Source organism: Arvicola amphibius, chromosome 5 (genome assembly GCF_903992535.2).
Source record: "Arvicola amphibius chromosome 5, mArvAmp1.2, whole genome shotgun sequence".
Lineage (NCBI taxonomy): Eukaryota > Metazoa > Chordata > Mammalia > Rodentia > Cricetidae > Arvicola > Arvicola amphibius.
In genome coordinates, this window is record NC_052051.1 from 147938356 (window position 1) to 147956281 (window position 17926).

Below are 17926 nucleotides of genomic sequence, written 5' to 3' on the forward strand. Positions count from 1 at the left end.
CAAGTAGGTCAAAGCCCAGAGATGATGTGACCATCGTGAGCTTCTGGCTTTCCCAAGACTCAGCTTTGTTAGCTCATGATTCAGCAAGAGAGATGAGCACAAAGGGCTGTCTTTTCTATGCATTCCTCAATAGGGAATGTGAGCTGAACAGAGACATTGGGGGGGGGGGGTCCCTGTGAGTCCTGGATGACCACATGCACTTTGACCAGCTCTGTCTTGCTGAGCTTGCATTTCTTCTCTCTATGTAATTTCCCTTCAGAATGAAAGTAGCTTTGGTTGAAGCCGTTTTCCTAGGTAGGGAGGTAGGGCATCAGAATTCCATCTCCTCTGGAGGAGCCTCATCTTCTTCTGTCACACAAAGGAAGGTTTTTTTTTTTTTTTTTCTGGTTTTGTTTCACCTGTTGATCTCTTTCAGCGAGTTGCAGATCTGGAACATGAAAATGCTCTCTTGAAGGATGAGAAGGAACACCTCAATAACCAAATCCTACGCCAATCCAAAGGTAAGCTTCAGACCAGCTTTGCATCCCTCTTCCCGGATTTCCTGGCCTCCTGGATGACGTGGAGGAGGAAGGACTCGCTAAGGGGGAGCTCTAGGAAAGGACTGTGGATCTTAGCCTCCTGCTGTGACATTCCTTTGAAGCATGACACTGCTTTGCACAGCTCTGGGACCTTGTGCAAGGATCCGCCTGAAAATGGACAGGAAAGAGACCTGGTAGGGCTCATGGGAGGGGTCAGCAGGACACGCAGGTGAAGTGCTTAAGCTGGTGCTCAGCACAGTTGAGTGTGCACAGCTTTTTTTTTTTTTTTTTTTTTTTTTTTTTTTTTTTTTGGTTTTTCGAGACAGGGTTTTCCTGTAGTTTCTAGAGCCTGTCCTGGAACTAGCTCTTGTAGACCAGGCTGGCCTCAAACTCAGAGATCCGCCTGCCTCTGCCTCCTGAGCTCTTTTTATTTGGTTGAGTGTGCACAGCTTTTACATTGGTCTTGTTCATCCTTATCACCTGTGTCTCCTACTATATGGTTAATATGTTTGCTGAAGGACAGGACCTCTGATTAGACCCTGAATGAGCCTCTCTCAAGTGCTCACCAACTTTCAGGCTGCCACCCATTCCTGTGGCTCGCTTGTCTGAGGTGGGGACAATAAAGTACATAAATTCAGTTCTTGTCTGCTCAGTGTAACTAGATCTCCTCCTATCCTTAGGGTTCTTCCTTATCTCAGAGGCCAGCCAAGCATCATAACCTCAGAACCCCTCACCAGCCTAAGATCTTGGAACAATATAAGATGCTTTCAAATTGCCCTAAAAAAAAACAACTTGCTTTCCACTATTATGGATACAAGCCTGGAAAGAGAATAAAACCCATCTGGATTTCTTAGGTTCCTAGCCCACTTTTCCCTATATCACCTCTGGTCTCCACAGACCTGAAGGATCAGGATTGCGATGAGAGCTCAGAATGAAGCCTGGTTCTGCTGGAAATGCTGCCAGTAGTCCTTACGACAGTTGTCACAAGAGAGACAAGCTCACGGATTGGGTGGGGTGCTCGTGTGCATTGAGAGTTTCTCTCTCCATCTCTCTGAGAGCAGGGTCACCCTTCTTCCTGTCAGAACCCTTAGTTTAGAACAATGAGCCCCTCCTCAACTCCACAGTAGGTGAGTAGGAGAATGAGAGACTCATCCACAGCCTCTGGGATGAGCCTGTGTGGGCAGCCTCTTAGCAAGAGATTAGTCAGAATGCTCCTAGCAAGGCATGCGCATTGGAGAATCCCCCTCAGTTGCTGAAAGCCAGCTTCCCATGCCTGCTTTCCAGCTGAATTTTCCCAGAGCTCTGTGGAGGAGAGCCTCCTGATGAAGAAGGAGCTGGAGGAGGAGAGGTCCAGGTACCAGAACCTCGTGAAGGAATACTCTCGGCTGGAGCAGAGATATGAGAACCTGCGAGACGAGGTGACTGTCCTAAAGGCAAGGGAGGCAGGCAGTTGTTCTGCCTGCTGCAAATGGCTTCCTTTTCTGCCCTTCTCGAGCTGGCTGTATAGCTCTTGCTGTCTGGCACTGCCCTGCTCAGCAAACATGCATGTGTTCAAGGACCACCTATCCTTTCGTTCCTATGGGAACTCTTGTTGTTAGGCAGCTGCCAGTGGTCCCTTCCTGGGAATGTCCTTTCTCAACACAGAGGTTCTCCTGATATCTTAGGAGGCTAAGAATTATTTTCCTGTTTGTGTATGTTGCCGTCCTGCTTCTTGTTCTAGAGAAATCTAATGTCGAGACAGTGGTGTGGTAGGCTATGACCTCAGTTGCTTTGGCACAGATGGAGTGAGACCCTTGGAGCCTGATTGGGTCTCCTAATCTCTGAAAAAAATACAAGACATTTTTGTGACATTTCAAGATGTGACATTCTTATTTACCCATACATATGAATGCTCCCTCCCAACATACATATTCAACATCAGTAACTTAGTTGCATGGAAACCAGGAAAGCAGTCTGAAAAGGAACTGAAATAGAAATCTAAAAATTCCACCAAGCTCGGTTTTCACTCTTAAAGACAAACCGGCTGCCAAAAAATAAACTGAAAGTTCCTTTTCAGTGACTAGCATGGAAGGTGAGCTCTATTTCTAATTACTACCATTTCCATGAGCAGAACGGGGTGGTCGGAGAGGCTGTTCCGGGTAGGGTTGCAGCATTCCTTTCAAGAGCCTGGAGAAGGGTACACCGTGTACATTCAGGGGGCACAGCTGCGAGTGAAGGGCTGCTCCCCCTCACTTTCTGGGTGTTATGGGTTGTAAAGCATTCAGAGACAAGGGAAGAGCCAGGCACATGGCTCTTTAGTAGAGCATTTGCCTAGCATGTAAGGGAATAGCTATTAGAGCATTTGCCTAGCATGTAAGGGAATAGCTATTAGAGCATTTGCCTAGCATGTAAGGGAATAGCTATTAGAGCATTTGCCTAGTATGTAAGGGAATAGCTATTAATCCAGTGTTCCAAGGAGCAGTGCTGCCCAAACTTGGTGACAAGCGAGGCAGTTGGCTGATGTCCGGGGCCTGCCGCTCCTTGAGAAGTTAGCTCTCATTAATACAGGCTGGTTATGAATGGTCACTTTTTCCTCCTTGAGCAGCAAACTCCGGGCCACAGGAAGAACCCCTCAAATCAAAGTAGTTTAGAATCGGACTCCAATTACCCCTCCATTTCCACTTCTGAGATTGGAGACACCGAGGATGCCCTTCAGCAAGTGGAGGTAAGTCTGGGCACTGTCTGCAGCTGTCCTGCTTGGAACGTGTTCATTGTCTGAGTGGAACTACCCACCAGAGATTCCTGCTCTATGGGTGGTGGCTCAGAGGGTCCGGGGGTGGACAGTGAGGACAGGATCACTGGGTTGCAGTGGACTTACAGACTGTGCAAGCCACACAGTCAGATGTACAGCTCAGCACTCGTGTAGATACTGCTTCCATGAGGGTATGAGCACTGCCATCCCCGAGGCTATGTTCTTTAAGGCAGATCCGGAGCTGGCCAAACACAAAGCACTCATTACATGAGGTAGAACAAGATCATGCTGCCACACATGTACACAGCATAGTTAAATACAGGCTACGTATGTACTCAGACACATTACCCACTCATAAGCAGACATGTGTTTGTACACATACATAACCCGCATAGTAAAATCCGGACAGAAATCTGAAAGGATAGAAATACACTGGAAATTGGGTGCATTAAGATCACGGGCTTCATGGCAAGGAGGGTACTGGTTATTTCAAGTTGCAATCAGGTAGTTGTTGGTATCACATTTACAGTGACTGTGGCCACAGTGATCCCGCATCAGGAAGCACTGTGTCCTAAGATTTAGTTTCTCTCGTGTAATACCATTCTCCAGAAGTGAATTCCCTTTTAGCTTCCAAAGAAAATGCCCATGCCTGTGTCCATTTGTTCTGAGGATGTGTGATTGGTCATTTAAGCGGCTCACACCAGAGGAATGTAAATGACTGAGACAGAGATCTAATCTAGACGAGAATAAGCCTGCAGCGCCAGCTTTCCTAGGAGAAATGCTAGTGGTTTGGCACAGGCTTCGTGTTGGAGGCGAGGACTGGTGTTGGGGAGGAACAAGGAGACAGACGGCTGCCACAAAGGTGGGCAGCGAGGCATTGTGTGTTCCCAGAAGCATTTGTGCTGTGGAAACCACCTTCTGTGCACCCCTCTCCCCTTGCAGGAGATTGGTGTAGAGAAGGCAGCGATGGACATGAGCGTCTTCCTGAAGCTTCAGAAGAGAGTGCGGGAACTGGAGCAGGAGAGGAAGAAGCTTCAGCTGCAGCTAGAAAAGGAGCAACAGGACAGCAAGAAAGTGCAGGTGCGTGGCAGCTCTGTGAGCCTGTAGCAGCCTGTGAGCCCGTGGCAGCTCTGTGAGCCTGTAGCAGCCTGTGAGCCCGTGGCAGCTCTGTGAGCCCGTGGCAGCCTATGAGCCCGTGACTGACAGCCTGTGTATTTCTCGTGGGATTTAAGTCCAGCTCTGGGCCGTGCCACCAGCAGATCTATTCTCAGGCCTACACTGAAAATTGTCATGGGATTTGACCCTCTCCCACATCCTTGCCCCCCTACCTGTATCTGAACGCTCCTTTCATAGAGCCTTTCTTCCCTTTCTAGTCAGAAGCGGTGCAGACTCAGGTGTGTGTGGCTTGTTGTCAGATTCCTGGGGATATTTATGCTGTTTGGTTTCTTTGCTTTGTTTTTACCTTAATAAGCAGTAAGTGAGGAGGTAAAGCTTGGTGGATTTAAGTCTCTCAGGTCGATAGATTCGGAGTGGGGAGTGAAAGTGTTAGGTACACAGGTGACTCTTCCAATGGCAAGCAAAAGCTGTCTGGAGACAAACCCAACCCAAATACTAGACAGATGCTCTTTAGGCCATACCCCCCAAAACCCACTGTCCATTGAAGACGTGCAGTTAGAAGATTCTTTAGTCCCCCAGGCTTCCAGACACGAACTCAGCACCAACACACCGTAGGGTGCTGGCTGTTCACCCTCATGATCTGTGTGAATGACGAGAGCTACCATTGCTCTGTGGCTCTAGTGGGGCTCAGACAGCAAATCACCTGCCTGGATAAAGGTCAAGGCTCAAAATGAAGGACACTTTCTAGTGACCATTAGTTGTTCTTGTGCCATCCAAAGTCAAGGATGTTTAAATCAGCCACCATAAGTCACAGGCGGTCCATGTGTGTGAAATGGGTGGCATTAGATATGCCTGGCATAGGAGTCCCTAGGTGCTCTCCTGTACCTAAAGACATCCTTTCTGGATTCCCCGCTTCAGAAATGGAAGCCTGGCTTCAGAACTGACTTGTCTGGATACTAAGTGAAAAGGGGACTCTCTCAAAATATAATCACCAAGCAAGGCCAGTGGACTATGTCCTGTGTGTTGTTGCCTACAGGGCTATGGCAGGAAATATTATGGAGCCTCTATTATCCTCTGAGATTACTATTCCAGAGATCAAGTTTCTGAGTCTTGCTAGGCTTCAGAAGGAACCTTAAGCCACCTAGAGAGCTATAATCTAGGTCCCCAGCCATAGAAGTCATGCACCCAATACAGCCTGACAGAGGTGTCTGTGGAGTGCTCCGTCCATGTAGAGTGACTAAGACCCAGTGAGAGGGGAGCCTCTGTGGCTACTAGTCAGACTGCTCCATCCTGACCCAGCACAGGTGCCTCGTCCACTACAGTGATTCTGACAGACCATGTACTTAGAAACATGACTTACATGGCTCTTTGGGTGTGACTGCACTATCCTCTTTCTCTGAGAATCTCATGTATTCAGCATTTAGAGGGGTTGTGTAGCCTGTCTATGTCACACAGAATGCTAGTACAGGCCGCTTGCCTAGCAGCAGAAGTGCTGGCTCAGGTCATTCACATCCCTGCTCATGGTGATGGAGGAAGGCAAGGCAGAAGTTGGTACCTTGGCATGGCTTTTCCCCGCTTACAGGGTAGCGAATGCACGTGTTCTTCATCTGGAAAAGGTTGTAGAAGATGCTCAGTCTAAACCCCAGGTATCCTAATCCATCCACAGCAATGATAACCTTACCCGGACTTCAGGTTCCTAGGACTTAGGTAATTTTATTAGTGGTCTATTTGGTTTTGGTTCTAAAGGCCCGTGTTCTTCAGGGATGTCCCCCATTAACTCACTCCAAGCGGTTAGCCACTTAGAAAGTTGTTTGTGGCCCCTTTTCAACAGCCAATTCAACTCTAATGGCTGCTACATAACCAGAGGAGCCCTTGACTGACCTGAGTCCTGGTGGACTTGTTATTCCAGTTACTGCTGCCCAGAGCCACCAGCTTTGGCATTCTGAAGTCTGCTGTGCTCACTGCATACCCACTGTGAGCCAGTTCCTTCCTAGAAGGTCACAGAGGAAGCGTCAATTCAGTCTGAGGCGCTTTGAATTACCTGGGAGATAGACCCATGAGTACACACCCCAAAATGTGAGAACAGCATTAATTTCCAGGTTTTACAGCTAGGTGCTGAGACAAAATACCACCAAATCAGCTGCTGACTAAACATACATTCTTCTTCCAGCGGCCAGAAGTCAGTAGTGAAGGCTCTGATGTGACTGTCCCCTGAAGGCAGTGGGGAGGACTTGACCTCACGCCTCTCTCTTGGTGTCTGATGTTTTTGTTTTGCAGCTGACTCCAGTCCCATCTCCATATTAGTACAGCTGTCTTGTCCGTGTGCTCCTCCCTCCTAGTGCATTAGAACTCACTGCATTCCATCCCCTAAGACCCTGTCTCTAGATGAGGTCACATTCACAGGGAGAGAAACTTAGGACTTAAAAGTATTAGGGGTGCATAATTTAACCCATCCTGTCAGCACCCGTGGGGGCAATGTGATACAGTGGGGGAAGGAGGGAGTTGTTTTGGGGGGATTCACGGAAGCCCGAATACTGGGCTACTTTTTGAAGGAGGTGGGGATACAGCTGTGGAGGGTGAGGTTGCCAGCTATTCGTGCAAAAGCAGAGTGAGAAAGTCCGGCTGCCGTCAGAAATCTCTGCAGCGCGTGTGTGTACCCTGTGGTCTGTGCTTACCTCTCTGTCCTCCCTGTGCAGATGGAACAGCAGAACAATGGCATAGATGTGGACCACGATGCGGATCTGGCTTACAACAGTCTGAAGGTAAGGCTGTCTGTTCTCTGGTACAGCTGGGCTTCAGGACACTGGGTCCTAAGTGCCAGTCTGCTCACCAGGAGAGTGATAGGCAAGTGACTGCATTCCTCCACTTCCACACTCTTACCTTGGAAATGAAGGGGAGTGAAACACATGCCTCCCTCCCCTACCTGAAACAACCCAGTTAAAATAAAATGTGGCCACAGGAATAAAATCACTTTGAAAAATATCCAGATGCAAGGCAGAGGTTCCCTGTGTGGCAAATGCTGAGTTGGCAGGAGAGGGCAAAGTAGAACAGCGGAGGTTTCAGACCCAAGGAAGAAGGAAGGGACATCAGGCCAGGCCCTTCCCTCCCAAAGACTTCCTAATGAGGCAGTTTCAACAGTCTGCTGGTCACTAATAGAGCAACAATTTGCTAATAGCCATTGCCCAAAAAAAAGCCTTGAACCATTTCTGTGGCTTCCATTTCCCAACTATTTTTCACTGTGATTATATATATATATATATATATATATATATATATATATATATATACATAATGAAATTTACTATCTTCATAATTCTAAGTGTATATAAGGATCAGTAATAGAGGAGTCATCCATAATGTACAAGCAGCTCACTATTGTTCACCTTGTAATTCTGCTTATCTTACCAAACCTATCTCCACTGAAAAATTTCCATCCTCCCTCCCCACAGCCCCAGTCAGACACCATTCTACTTCCTGTCTCTCTGCACTACTCTAGATGCCTCATACAGTGGGCTCGTGACACCTGTCTTCTTGTGGCAGTTTATTATTCAATGCCTTCAAGAGTCATTCATGTCACATACGTCGTCGTTCTGGTTGAAGCACTCAACTTGCTATGAGCCTGCATTCCCTGGACTCGGATAACGGAGGTTCTACCCAGTAGGATTTGGCTCAGTCATCTTGTGACTCGAACAAGCACATCACTTTTTAAAGTCCTTAGACAGTCACAGAAAAAATAAACACACAAGGCTTTAGGAAGTCATACTAACAGCATGTTGCTTAGAGCTGTCAGTTTGCGGAGGGCATAGCTTGGTGATAGAGAACTTGTCCTGTCTTTTATCCCCAGCACTACATATGTACAAACATGCATATGTACATACATACATACATACATTCATACATCATACATACAGAGTCGCAGCATGAACACAAAAAAGAATTTCATGGCCAAATGTGCTCAAAACATATATTGCATTCCCAGGGAATACTATAGAGCGTGTCAGGTGAAGTTCTCTGAGAACTTGGGGTGATGGGTTTAATCCCTAAACTGACCACTGATATCATCAGAACTTGAGCCATGTATGTCTTCATTCAAAACAGTAAGTTGCTCTTCCGGTAGGCAGGGAAAGTTAAGGCAAGGCACGTGCTGCGGGTCCAGGAAACAGCAAGCTGTGCCCCTTGGCTGTCTTGCAGAGACAAGAGCTTGAGTCAGAGAATAAGAAACTGAAGAACGACCTGAATGAGCTGAGGAAAGCTGTCGCTGACCAAGCCATGCAGGACAACTCCACCCATAGCTCTCCGGACAGCTACAGCCTCCTGTTGAACCAGCTCAAGCTGGCCAATGAGGAGCTGGAGGTCCGCAAAGAGGAGGTGCTGATCCTCAGGACCCAGATCATGAACGCTGACCAGCGCCGATTGGCTGGCAAGAACATGGTGAGGAGGTGGCTATGGCAGCCATGGGTGGGCTTCTTGGGGCGACACTGAGCCAGTCAGCTTGTGGGTTTATGTGTCTGTACTCTTGGGGCTCTTAAATCTGAAGAGCAAGATGTCTGTCTTTGGGGTCTCTGAAAGCAGCTCAGGGGTTTGATGCCATTTCTTCATGACCTTTATGATCATGAGATGGAACTAGAACTGGACTTAAGAAAGTGATCAAGGAGGCTGGAGAAATGGTTTAGCAATTAAGAGTGCTTCAGTGGCCTTGCAGAGGACCAGAGTTCAGTTCCTGGCACCCACATCAGGCAACTCACAACTGCCTGTAAATCCAGCCCCATGGGTATCTGAGGCCCTCTTCTGGCCTCCACAGGCACTGCACTCATATGACCAGACATGCGTGATTTATTTTTTTTAAGAAAATGTTCAAAAGATACAAATAAGTGAGCCTTGTCAGTTTGGTTGCTCACCTTCCTGGACTTAGGGGGAGCTGGGAGGACCTTGGACTTAACATAGTGAAGGGAACCCTGATGGCTCTTTGTCTTGGAGAGGGGTGGAGTGGGGGTATGGGTGGAAGGGAGGGGAGGGAAGGGGGAGAAGGAGGGGAGGAGATGGAAATTTTTAATAAAAAAAATGAGAAAAAAAGGAAAAAAAGATTCAGGTTAAAAGTGGATCTTCCTACTTCAAATAATTTAATTAAGAAAAAAAATCCCTCACAGATATGCCCAGCCTTTTTTGGGTTTCAGTTAATTCCAGACATAGTTAACTAAAATATTGACAATCAAAATAGTCATCAGAGCCACCATGCCTGGCCAGTCTCTTTATGAGCGCAGTTATCTGCTTATCATTGTTCCAACAGTGTGACTACATTAGTATGTAGTTTATTACTGCCTATTTTGTTGTGTAAAGAGATCTACAATGTTTTCTGTTTTATATGTTTCTTAAATCTCTTTTAACTGTAAATAAATGTATTTTAAGGAAAAAAAAGACACAAATAACCTTAGTGGCTGTTTTTCATGTTTTTCATGACCCTTGCTGTTCATTTTGTCTCTGGGGGGATTTCTCTATCAACCCCTCCAGAGTTGTGGGTCCCCTTCACGTGTGTTTCTGATATTCTCACTTTTAAGGGCAGATTATAGAGTGGGAGGGAGGGACCAGTGGTGAATAGCCTGGACCACTCTAGACATGGGCCCTAGTAACAACACTTGAATCATGTCCTTTGATGCAACTGCTTTCTCCTCACAGGATCTGGTCAGCTGCCCCACTATTTGCTCTCAGTGCCTCACAGCCAGGCCCTGCTGAGGCTGTGTCCTTCCACCCTCTTGAAATCCTGCCCCTGCCTGCATCTCCAGGGCTCCCTCTCTTCCCAAAAGCACATATATACACCTCTGTATTAGAGACCCATTGCCTAGATGTTGTTAGTACAACCAGAGTTGATTTCCATTTGTGTGTTTTCTAGGAGCCAAACATCAATGCCAGAACAAGCTGGCCCAACAGTGAAAAGCATGTGGACCAGGAAGATGCCATTGAGGCCTATCATGGGGTCTGCCAGACAAACAGGTAGGACCCGCCTCTGAGAGCTGGACCTGGAGAAAGAGATAGGCAGGTGACAGGAGGGGCCTGTCTAGCCTAGCATGTTACAACCTGTCCCCTAGGTACTGGCCGTCTGCCCAACATCGGGGAATTATCTGTTGGAAAGAGAAGGCCCTTTGGGAACCTACCAATAGAAAACATTTGTTTAAAATTGCCAGAAGCAGTGAACCCTCCAGAAAGAGCAGTGGACCCTCCAGAAAGAGCAGTGAACCCTCCAGAAAGAGCAGTGAACCCTCCAGAAAGATCAGTGAACCCTCCTGAAAGTGCAGTGAACCCTCCAGAAAGAGCAGTGAACCCTCCCGAAAGCACCAGAGGGCCATACTATAAACACAGCCTGAGTTTGCTTCCTCTGAAAACTGAAGTGCTTAGGATTTCCAGATCTCCTGCTGCCACCCTCTTCTGCAGATGAGGAAACTGGGGCCCAGAAGGATGAAGCCCCAGTTTTAGGCATGCAGCTGGCCAGAGCAAAATTAAGGAGGCCTGGCTGTCAGGCTGCGCTGCCCCACCCCCACCAGCCCCCATTTCTCCCTAAAGAAGAAAGTGAAGGATTGAAGGTGACTCTCTGTGCTAAAGCCGGAGTCAAGATGCAGTCAACTTGAATTCTCTTGGGTGGAAGATAAGGAGTGGGATGAATAAGAAAAAGAGCGCGCGGGTAGTATTAAATTAGAAAGCAAGCCGGCTGCCGTGCCGGGCTTATCACTCTGATCTTCAGAACCGAAATTGCTCCCAGCCCTCTTTCTGTTCTTTCCTGCAGCTGTCAGGAGTCTAGTCCTCCGTCTAGGTCTTTCCAGGGGCTGTTTAATGCCCCAGATTTTGTCTTCTTACCTCAATAACAATGGAGGTGATGAGGAAAAAAAAAAACAGTCTTTACTGTATCTTGCAATCATCCTGTGCTCAGAAAGCTCAGCAAGCCCAGCAAGCAATAGTGAACTAATAGCTGAGAACCTGAGTTAAGAAAAGAGTAGCTGCCTAGAGGAGGAGAAGACAGGGGACCTAGGTCCCCAATAACTGCCCCGTTAGGCACCATAGAAGTTTGTCTTTCAGTTTTGTGCCAGCCTCCGCTTTGAGACAGTTTGGGGATTACTGCAAATCCGAGCATTACAGGGGAAAGCAGCTGGACTGACTGGCAAGGAAGGGGAGTTAGGCTGTGATTCTGGGGATCCCGGATAGGCACCCCCTTATGACAAGGGTGTTGTAAAGGTAGGCATTTGCTATACCTTTCCTGTGGTTGGCCTGTAATGGAGAGGTGTACATACATACAAATTCTGTTTTAAACGTGCGGTCGAATGGCGTCCCTTTAGAATCTGATAAAATGTGTACATAGCCTGTGTTCAGGCTAGAGTTCTGAGACGATTCCAGACATACTTCAGTCCCATGTGCAGTCCCTCAGGTTCAGCACGCTTCCCACTTGCTGAGTTTTCATGGCCTGTCGAGATCTACAGAAAGGGTCTACCTGTTCTGTGTCTCCTGCACTGTGAGCCTACGGGCAAGGGTCTCCCCTGCACTGTGAACCTGCAGGTAAGCAGTGCTGAGACCTGCTCTGGCCAGAACTCCCAGAGTGTGAAATACTCCGTCTTCTGCTTCTGCAAGCTCATGCTGCCATCTTGAGAGCTAGGAGTGGCCAGCGTTGTTCTGACTGCTTTACTTACAGAAAAACCAAGAGAAAGAAACAGCCACAGAAGCCAAGCTTAGAGATGGAAGTCTTTCATCCTCTCCAGCTGGTTCTGGGAGAGTGGTGGAGCTGTGGACTGTGAGGGAAGCTGCTGCCACCCCCAGGCCAGCCTCCCCAAGCAGGCCATCCAGGTCACAGAGCTGGCTTAGAGCTTGGGCACAGCGTGTGGCTGGGGCTCAGCTTAGGCCTGGCTTCAAGAACAGTACTTCTCGCCCCCGTACACTTCCACCAAAGTCCTGCCAAGGCTGTAGTTGTTCAGGTCCACTGGAGGGGCCCGTTCTCAGAGAGACAAGTACACCTAGACAGAACCTAGTTCTGAAGGTAGCTGCTTCCCTCATGTGACCTCTTTCTCCCTCTGTGCCTGCGCTCCTGATCTACTTCTCAGAGGTACCAGCAAAAATCCTGGGCTTCTGGGAGAAAATTCAGTATGAACTAAAGTACCCAGAGAGCACGTAGGGATCTTCCTGCACACAAGTGGCCGACCAGCCTCAACATACCTGCACAAATGCACATATGCAGAGTATGATCGCTTGGTCTCTTCTCCAAGGTCTGCTGGGGGAAGTGCATCCCCTCTGAAGCCATGTCTGTGGCATGACCTCTACAGCGAGCAGAAAATACTTCAGAGGTCATCCAGCTTACTGTGTTAACCTAACACATGGACGATCAGGCCAGGGAATGCAGAAAAGTGTCCCTGGTAGGGCTGCTGGCTCCACACTGAACCGCAGGCCCTGCGGCTTAGTCCTTTGTAGTTAGCCACTTCAGGAGCAGCTCCTGGTGGGGGCCTATGCACAGGGGCTCCCTAAATATTTGTTGATTTCCTGAAGCTGAGCTGTTTGGATTTCCCCCTTCACACCAGCAGATGTCACTCCCTCCCCAGCCACACTCCCAAGCACAGCCAGGAAGGAGCCTGAGGCTCTGGTACTTTGAGTCTCTTGGACCTAGGAGCAAAAGTCTCTACTGAGTCCTGAATCGGTTCACCAGTTTTTAATTTACACATGTGACTCTTTTCTTGTCGCGCAGCCGAGTATCTGGGCTGTCCATCATTGCCTTTCGCTTTTCTCCATGATGACTAGCGTGTGACAAAAGCCAGCACTCTTTCCCTGGGAAGTTAGGAACAGGGGGGCAGATGCTAACCTCCCAGAAGTATGTCTGGGCCTCTGTCTCACATGCGCCCCCTCTGGAAAGTGTGAGAACTGCAAAAGGGAGGGAGGCAGAGTTCTCCGAGACCAGCAGTCCCTCTCAGGCTCTAAAGCAAGGCTGGGGGAGCTTCTAAAGAAGACTGGGGGACCCCCAGAGGTCCAGCCAGGTGCCGGCACCTCTCCACTTGCAACAGAGGGGATGGTCGGAGAACAGCGGGCTGGTCTCCATCCCTCCTCAGCACTCATGTACACTGGGCATTTCCAAGAACTGCAGCCCCAGGGCCTCCTTTGGAGTAAAGCATTGCTACAAAGGACCCTAGGTAGATGCAAGCCTTACCGCCTGAGAACAGTAGGTGCAGATATCAGCCCCTGCTCAGCACAGCCTTAGGTCCTCAGGGATTTTTCTGGGACGTGTGGATTACCCGGGACACCTAACTGCTGGGCACAGAAAGAGAAAGCAGTATCTGGCTGTCTTAGTTACTTTTCCATTGCTGTGATTAGGCACCGTGATCAAGGCCATTAGTAGAAAAAGCAATTTGGGTCGCACAGTTTCAGAGATTTGGGGTTCATGACCATCATGGCGAGGAACATGGCAGCATGGTGCTGGAGCAGTAGCTTAGGGCCTGTGCCTTGATCTAGCAGCACAAGGCTGAGAGAGAAAAATGCTGAGAATGGCAAAACCCACCCTCAATAACACACCTTCCGGGCTGGAGAGATGGCTCAGTGGTTAAGAGCATTGCTTGCTCTTCCAAAGGTCCTGAGTTCAATTCCCAGGAACCACATGGTGGCTCACAACCATCTGTAATGAGGTCTGGTGCCCTCTTCTGGCCTTCAGGCATACACACAGAAAGAATATTGTATACATAATAAATATTTAAAAAAAAAGTTTAAAAAAAAAATAACACACCTTCCGCAATCAAGTCTTCCCCCCCACACATCCTTCCCTAACAATTCCACCAACTGGGGACCAAGTGCTCAAACATATAAGCCATTGGGGGCCATTCTCATCCAAACCACCACAATGGTGAGGTTCCAGGCATTTACAAGGCAGAAGGCTTAGATAAGGGTGTTTCTCAAAATAAACTTGTTGGCATTAATCCTCCTCATTGCCCTGCCACAAAGATGGGAGCTTCTAACACTAAGGGGTTGGCCTTAGACTAGGAATAAATGCCACGGAAAGGCCCCAGAAGTGGACTTTCAGAGGGGAGTTGGTACAGATGTGGGTACCCCAGCCCAAGAGGCAAACTGTGTAAGCACTACAGGTCTGGGTTCCTCCTGCTAGAGGCTAGCTCTGGAAGGATCTGGAATGGATACTTTCAGCCCTTAGACTTTACTCAAAACTTGACAAAGTAAGACAGTAGCTGACTTGACCAGGGCTGTTTGGTTTGTTAACTGGGTTCTGGGATGGGCTGAATAGTTTCTCTGTTAAGCTGTATGAACTAACTCTCCCACCCATGATTCATGCCCTCTACCAGCTGACCTTTAAAGACACACTTTGCCCAGGAATTTGTGGGGTGAGATAAGAAGAGAACTAGGAACAGAGACCTCCAAGAAGCACCTTGGCCAATATTAGGCAGATGATGTAACCGAAAGAAGATACCAGGGACCTGATCTCACGGGTTGACTGAACAGGGAAATGGCTGTAACTTAAGTCAAGGGAAGACATAGTTTGGTTCTCAGCCTGTAAGTTTGTTGTAGTTAACTTTAATACACACCACACACACACACACACACACACACACACACACACACACACTTCTCTCTAAGGATAGCTGGAGTTAAGGTTAGTAAACAATTACTTGCTCTTAGAGAATGGCAGAAAGCTATGCATTGAAAGGGAAGGAAAATGTGCAATCTCCTTCCTTACACTGGTGGAGGCCAGCATCCTCCTACTACTCTGTGGTACAGCATCCTCCATAGCATGAGGGCCTGCCAGCATCCCCCAGATGCCTCACGGTGGTACAGCATCCCCCATACCGTGAGGACCTACTCAGCCCCTGTGGAACCATATGCACACGTGGTGCCTTCTCTTCAGGCCCTGTTTAGACTTGTCTTCTTGTTCTTTCAACTCCTTCAAATGGAAGGAAGCACGGCGGGTGTGAGACATGGACGTGCCATGGTCCAGCCTGTGCTGTGTGTGGCTGCTGTTTGTAGAGACACTGGAACAGCTCCTTGCTGTCTTTGGCAACATGTACCTGACCTGCAGCTGTTGGTGAATCTCTTCGAGACCACGTGAACCTCTTCCCCAGACAGTACCTGAAACCTGGGAAGCTTGAGGAGGATGCTATCTGCAGCCTAGAGCTTGGGAGCCAGAGAGAAGTGCGGGAAAGAGCCTGCAGTCTGTACCCTTTTCTTGACTCCAAGCCTTGCCTGTCAGCTTTCCAGTGTGTCTCACTGCCTCTCTCTTCTCCACTGGACACCCTCTCTTTCTGTACTTTATTTCTAGCCAGACTGAGGATTGGGGATATTTGAATGAAGATGGAGAACTCGGCTTGGCTTACCAAGGCCTAAAGCAAGTTGCCAGGTCAAACATGTTCCCGTCTTGTATGTGCTTCATCTATGTGCCTGCTCTTGTCTATGTTCCTTGTTTTGGCCTGAGCAACTGTGAGAGTATGGGGCACAGTTCACATGGCTTCCAACCAGCAGACCTTAGGGGCATCCATTCATCATTTTGTGTCTGGTCAGTATAGATGACATCAGCAGAAGCTGCTTGCCTGGGTCAAGATGGTAGCACTAGGTGGCCCAGTTGAACCTTAGGAACCATGTGGCCCAACTCTTCATTGTATAAATGAAGAGGGAGGGTTTCTGCAGCAGAAATCACACAGCTGTGGAGGAAAAGCTGCAAAGGAAACTTAGGTGTGGGAGTCCAGGGCCCACACTACTGACATACTACATGCCAACCTTCTTAACCCTCGAGGGTGACCTAGACTGCATGCTGGCTGTGCTGCGAGTCCAAGGCTCCTTAGCACATGCTATGAGCATGCCGCTGGTCCCAGTCCTAAAAGCTGGTGCTGCGGGTGGGTTCTGCGGTCTGACCCTCGCTGCATCTTTGCAAGCGCAGTTTAGCAGGCTTAGCTGGTTAAATTCTGGTTAAGTAGACAATCGAACATTTGATATCAGCAGCAAAACTGATCACAGCCCCCTTCAGCAGTGGACGAACAGTTTAGCCAGAGACATGCGCAGGATGAGGACAGCACCTAGACCTGTCATATTTGCTGTGACTTTTAGAGAGCTGAAGCAAAACCTTGTTCATTTAAACTGGGTGGTGGTCATCGGGGAGTGTGCTAGGCCTGGCTCCCTCTGTGACTGGGTGCTACCCACACCTGCCATGTGGCCTCTTCATACTGCTGCTGCTGGTGGTAAGATAATGGGAATTCCTAACAGCAGTGAGGGGAGCAGCAAATCTAGTGCTACAGCCTTTGCTGGGCCCCATAACCTGAGTGGGTGATGTGATCAGGCTCCTTATTGTCAACTGGAGGATCAGAGCCTGCCTTGCATCACAGGGCTACTGTGCATCAGGGCCATCACCCTAGGTAAAGCTTTACATATCCAGAAAGTCCAGAGGCATTAACTGCTGCCCGGTTCTGCTGTGTTTCTACTGTAGTTGGTATTCGACAAGGTCAGGGTCGTATCAGTCAGAAGTTTGCTTTGTTCGAGTAGGAACCGATGTGTGCCTTCCTAGGCCTCTCCTCATGTCTGTCACCAAGATTGGATGTGGTACAAAGAAAAATCAAGTGAATGCGTTAGGAATTAACACACAGGTTCATGCTCCAGGAGACCTTTTGGTTGCTGGGATAAGAATCTTACTCCTGGCATAGAGCACTAAGCTGAATCCACTTGAGATGAGGCAGATGCAAGCAGGGGACCACAGTAGGTCAGAAAGGGGTCCTGGGACAGCTCCCTAGACCCAAAAGATCCATGTCCTCTTTCCTGTTAACTTTATTTCTTATGCTGATCAAGTTTGAGTACATTGTAGCCAATGCTGAATGTTGTCTGAATACTCTGCTATCTAAATGCTGGCTTCATTACCCGAGTTATCTCCTCCCCCTCTCGTGTTACTGTTGTTTCCCATTTGTAATAGACCTGTGGTGGTAGGCAAATCCCCTCATCATTTTCTTTCGTTTGCATCACTTTGCTGAGGAACCCTTGTACGTGCCAGGCTGTGGAGCTGACTTGGCTGCCTAGAATGTGGAAGCCAACAAAGCCGACTTCCACTTCCTCTCTGGCTCCCCCTTCTCTATGGTAGTTATCTCCCAAACCAGCAGAGCAGCAAACACATGGCAGCTGCCTATCCTTGCCATCTGGATATCAGGAGATGTCCCCAGGCACCACCCTGAGCAGAATCTCTACTACATCCCAGGAAAAGACTGGTGTGACTGTGTCCTTCAGAACCCCACCCACCGTGTCCCTTTATGCTGAAGATGGCTAACTAGATTAGAAAGCTAGAGCAGGTAACTGAAGTCCCAGGAGATGCCCCTGTTGCATCCGGCCGTGTCAGGGTCGGATCCAAGCTGAGGCTGCTGCTGAACCACAGACTCCTCCCCTGCTAACACAGGCAGGTGCTCTCCATGGCTGCCTGGTGCTCATAGCCATGAGCCCCTTAGAAATCTCCAAGCCTCCTCTCCAGCCTTTCCAGGCTTCCTCTGGATCTTTGTTTCTTATGACTCATTCCCCCCAAATAGACTTAACTGTCTAGAGCAGAGGAAAGGTTGTAAAAGATTACCTATGA

General features: G+C 48.5%; 1 protein-coding gene across 1 annotated transcript in view; it reads left to right on the forward strand.

The window, feature by feature from the left end:
* The window catches only part of Myo5b (myosin VB), a 182930-nt gene that overhangs the window by 139148 nt on the left and 25856 nt on the right, over window positions 1-17926 (forward strand). Inside the window, exons 23-29 of the mRNA XM_038329582.1 lie at window positions 416-500; window positions 1803-1936; window positions 3103-3222; window positions 4192-4329; window positions 7062-7127; window positions 8557-8796; window positions 10253-10353. Of these exons, the coding sequence (XP_038185510.1) occupies window positions 416-500; window positions 1803-1936; window positions 3103-3222; window positions 4192-4329; window positions 7062-7127; window positions 8557-8796; window positions 10253-10353 (884 nt within the window). The remainder of the gene's footprint in view (window positions 1-415; window positions 501-1802; window positions 1937-3102; window positions 3223-4191; window positions 4330-7061; window positions 7128-8556; window positions 8797-10252; window positions 10354-17926) is intronic.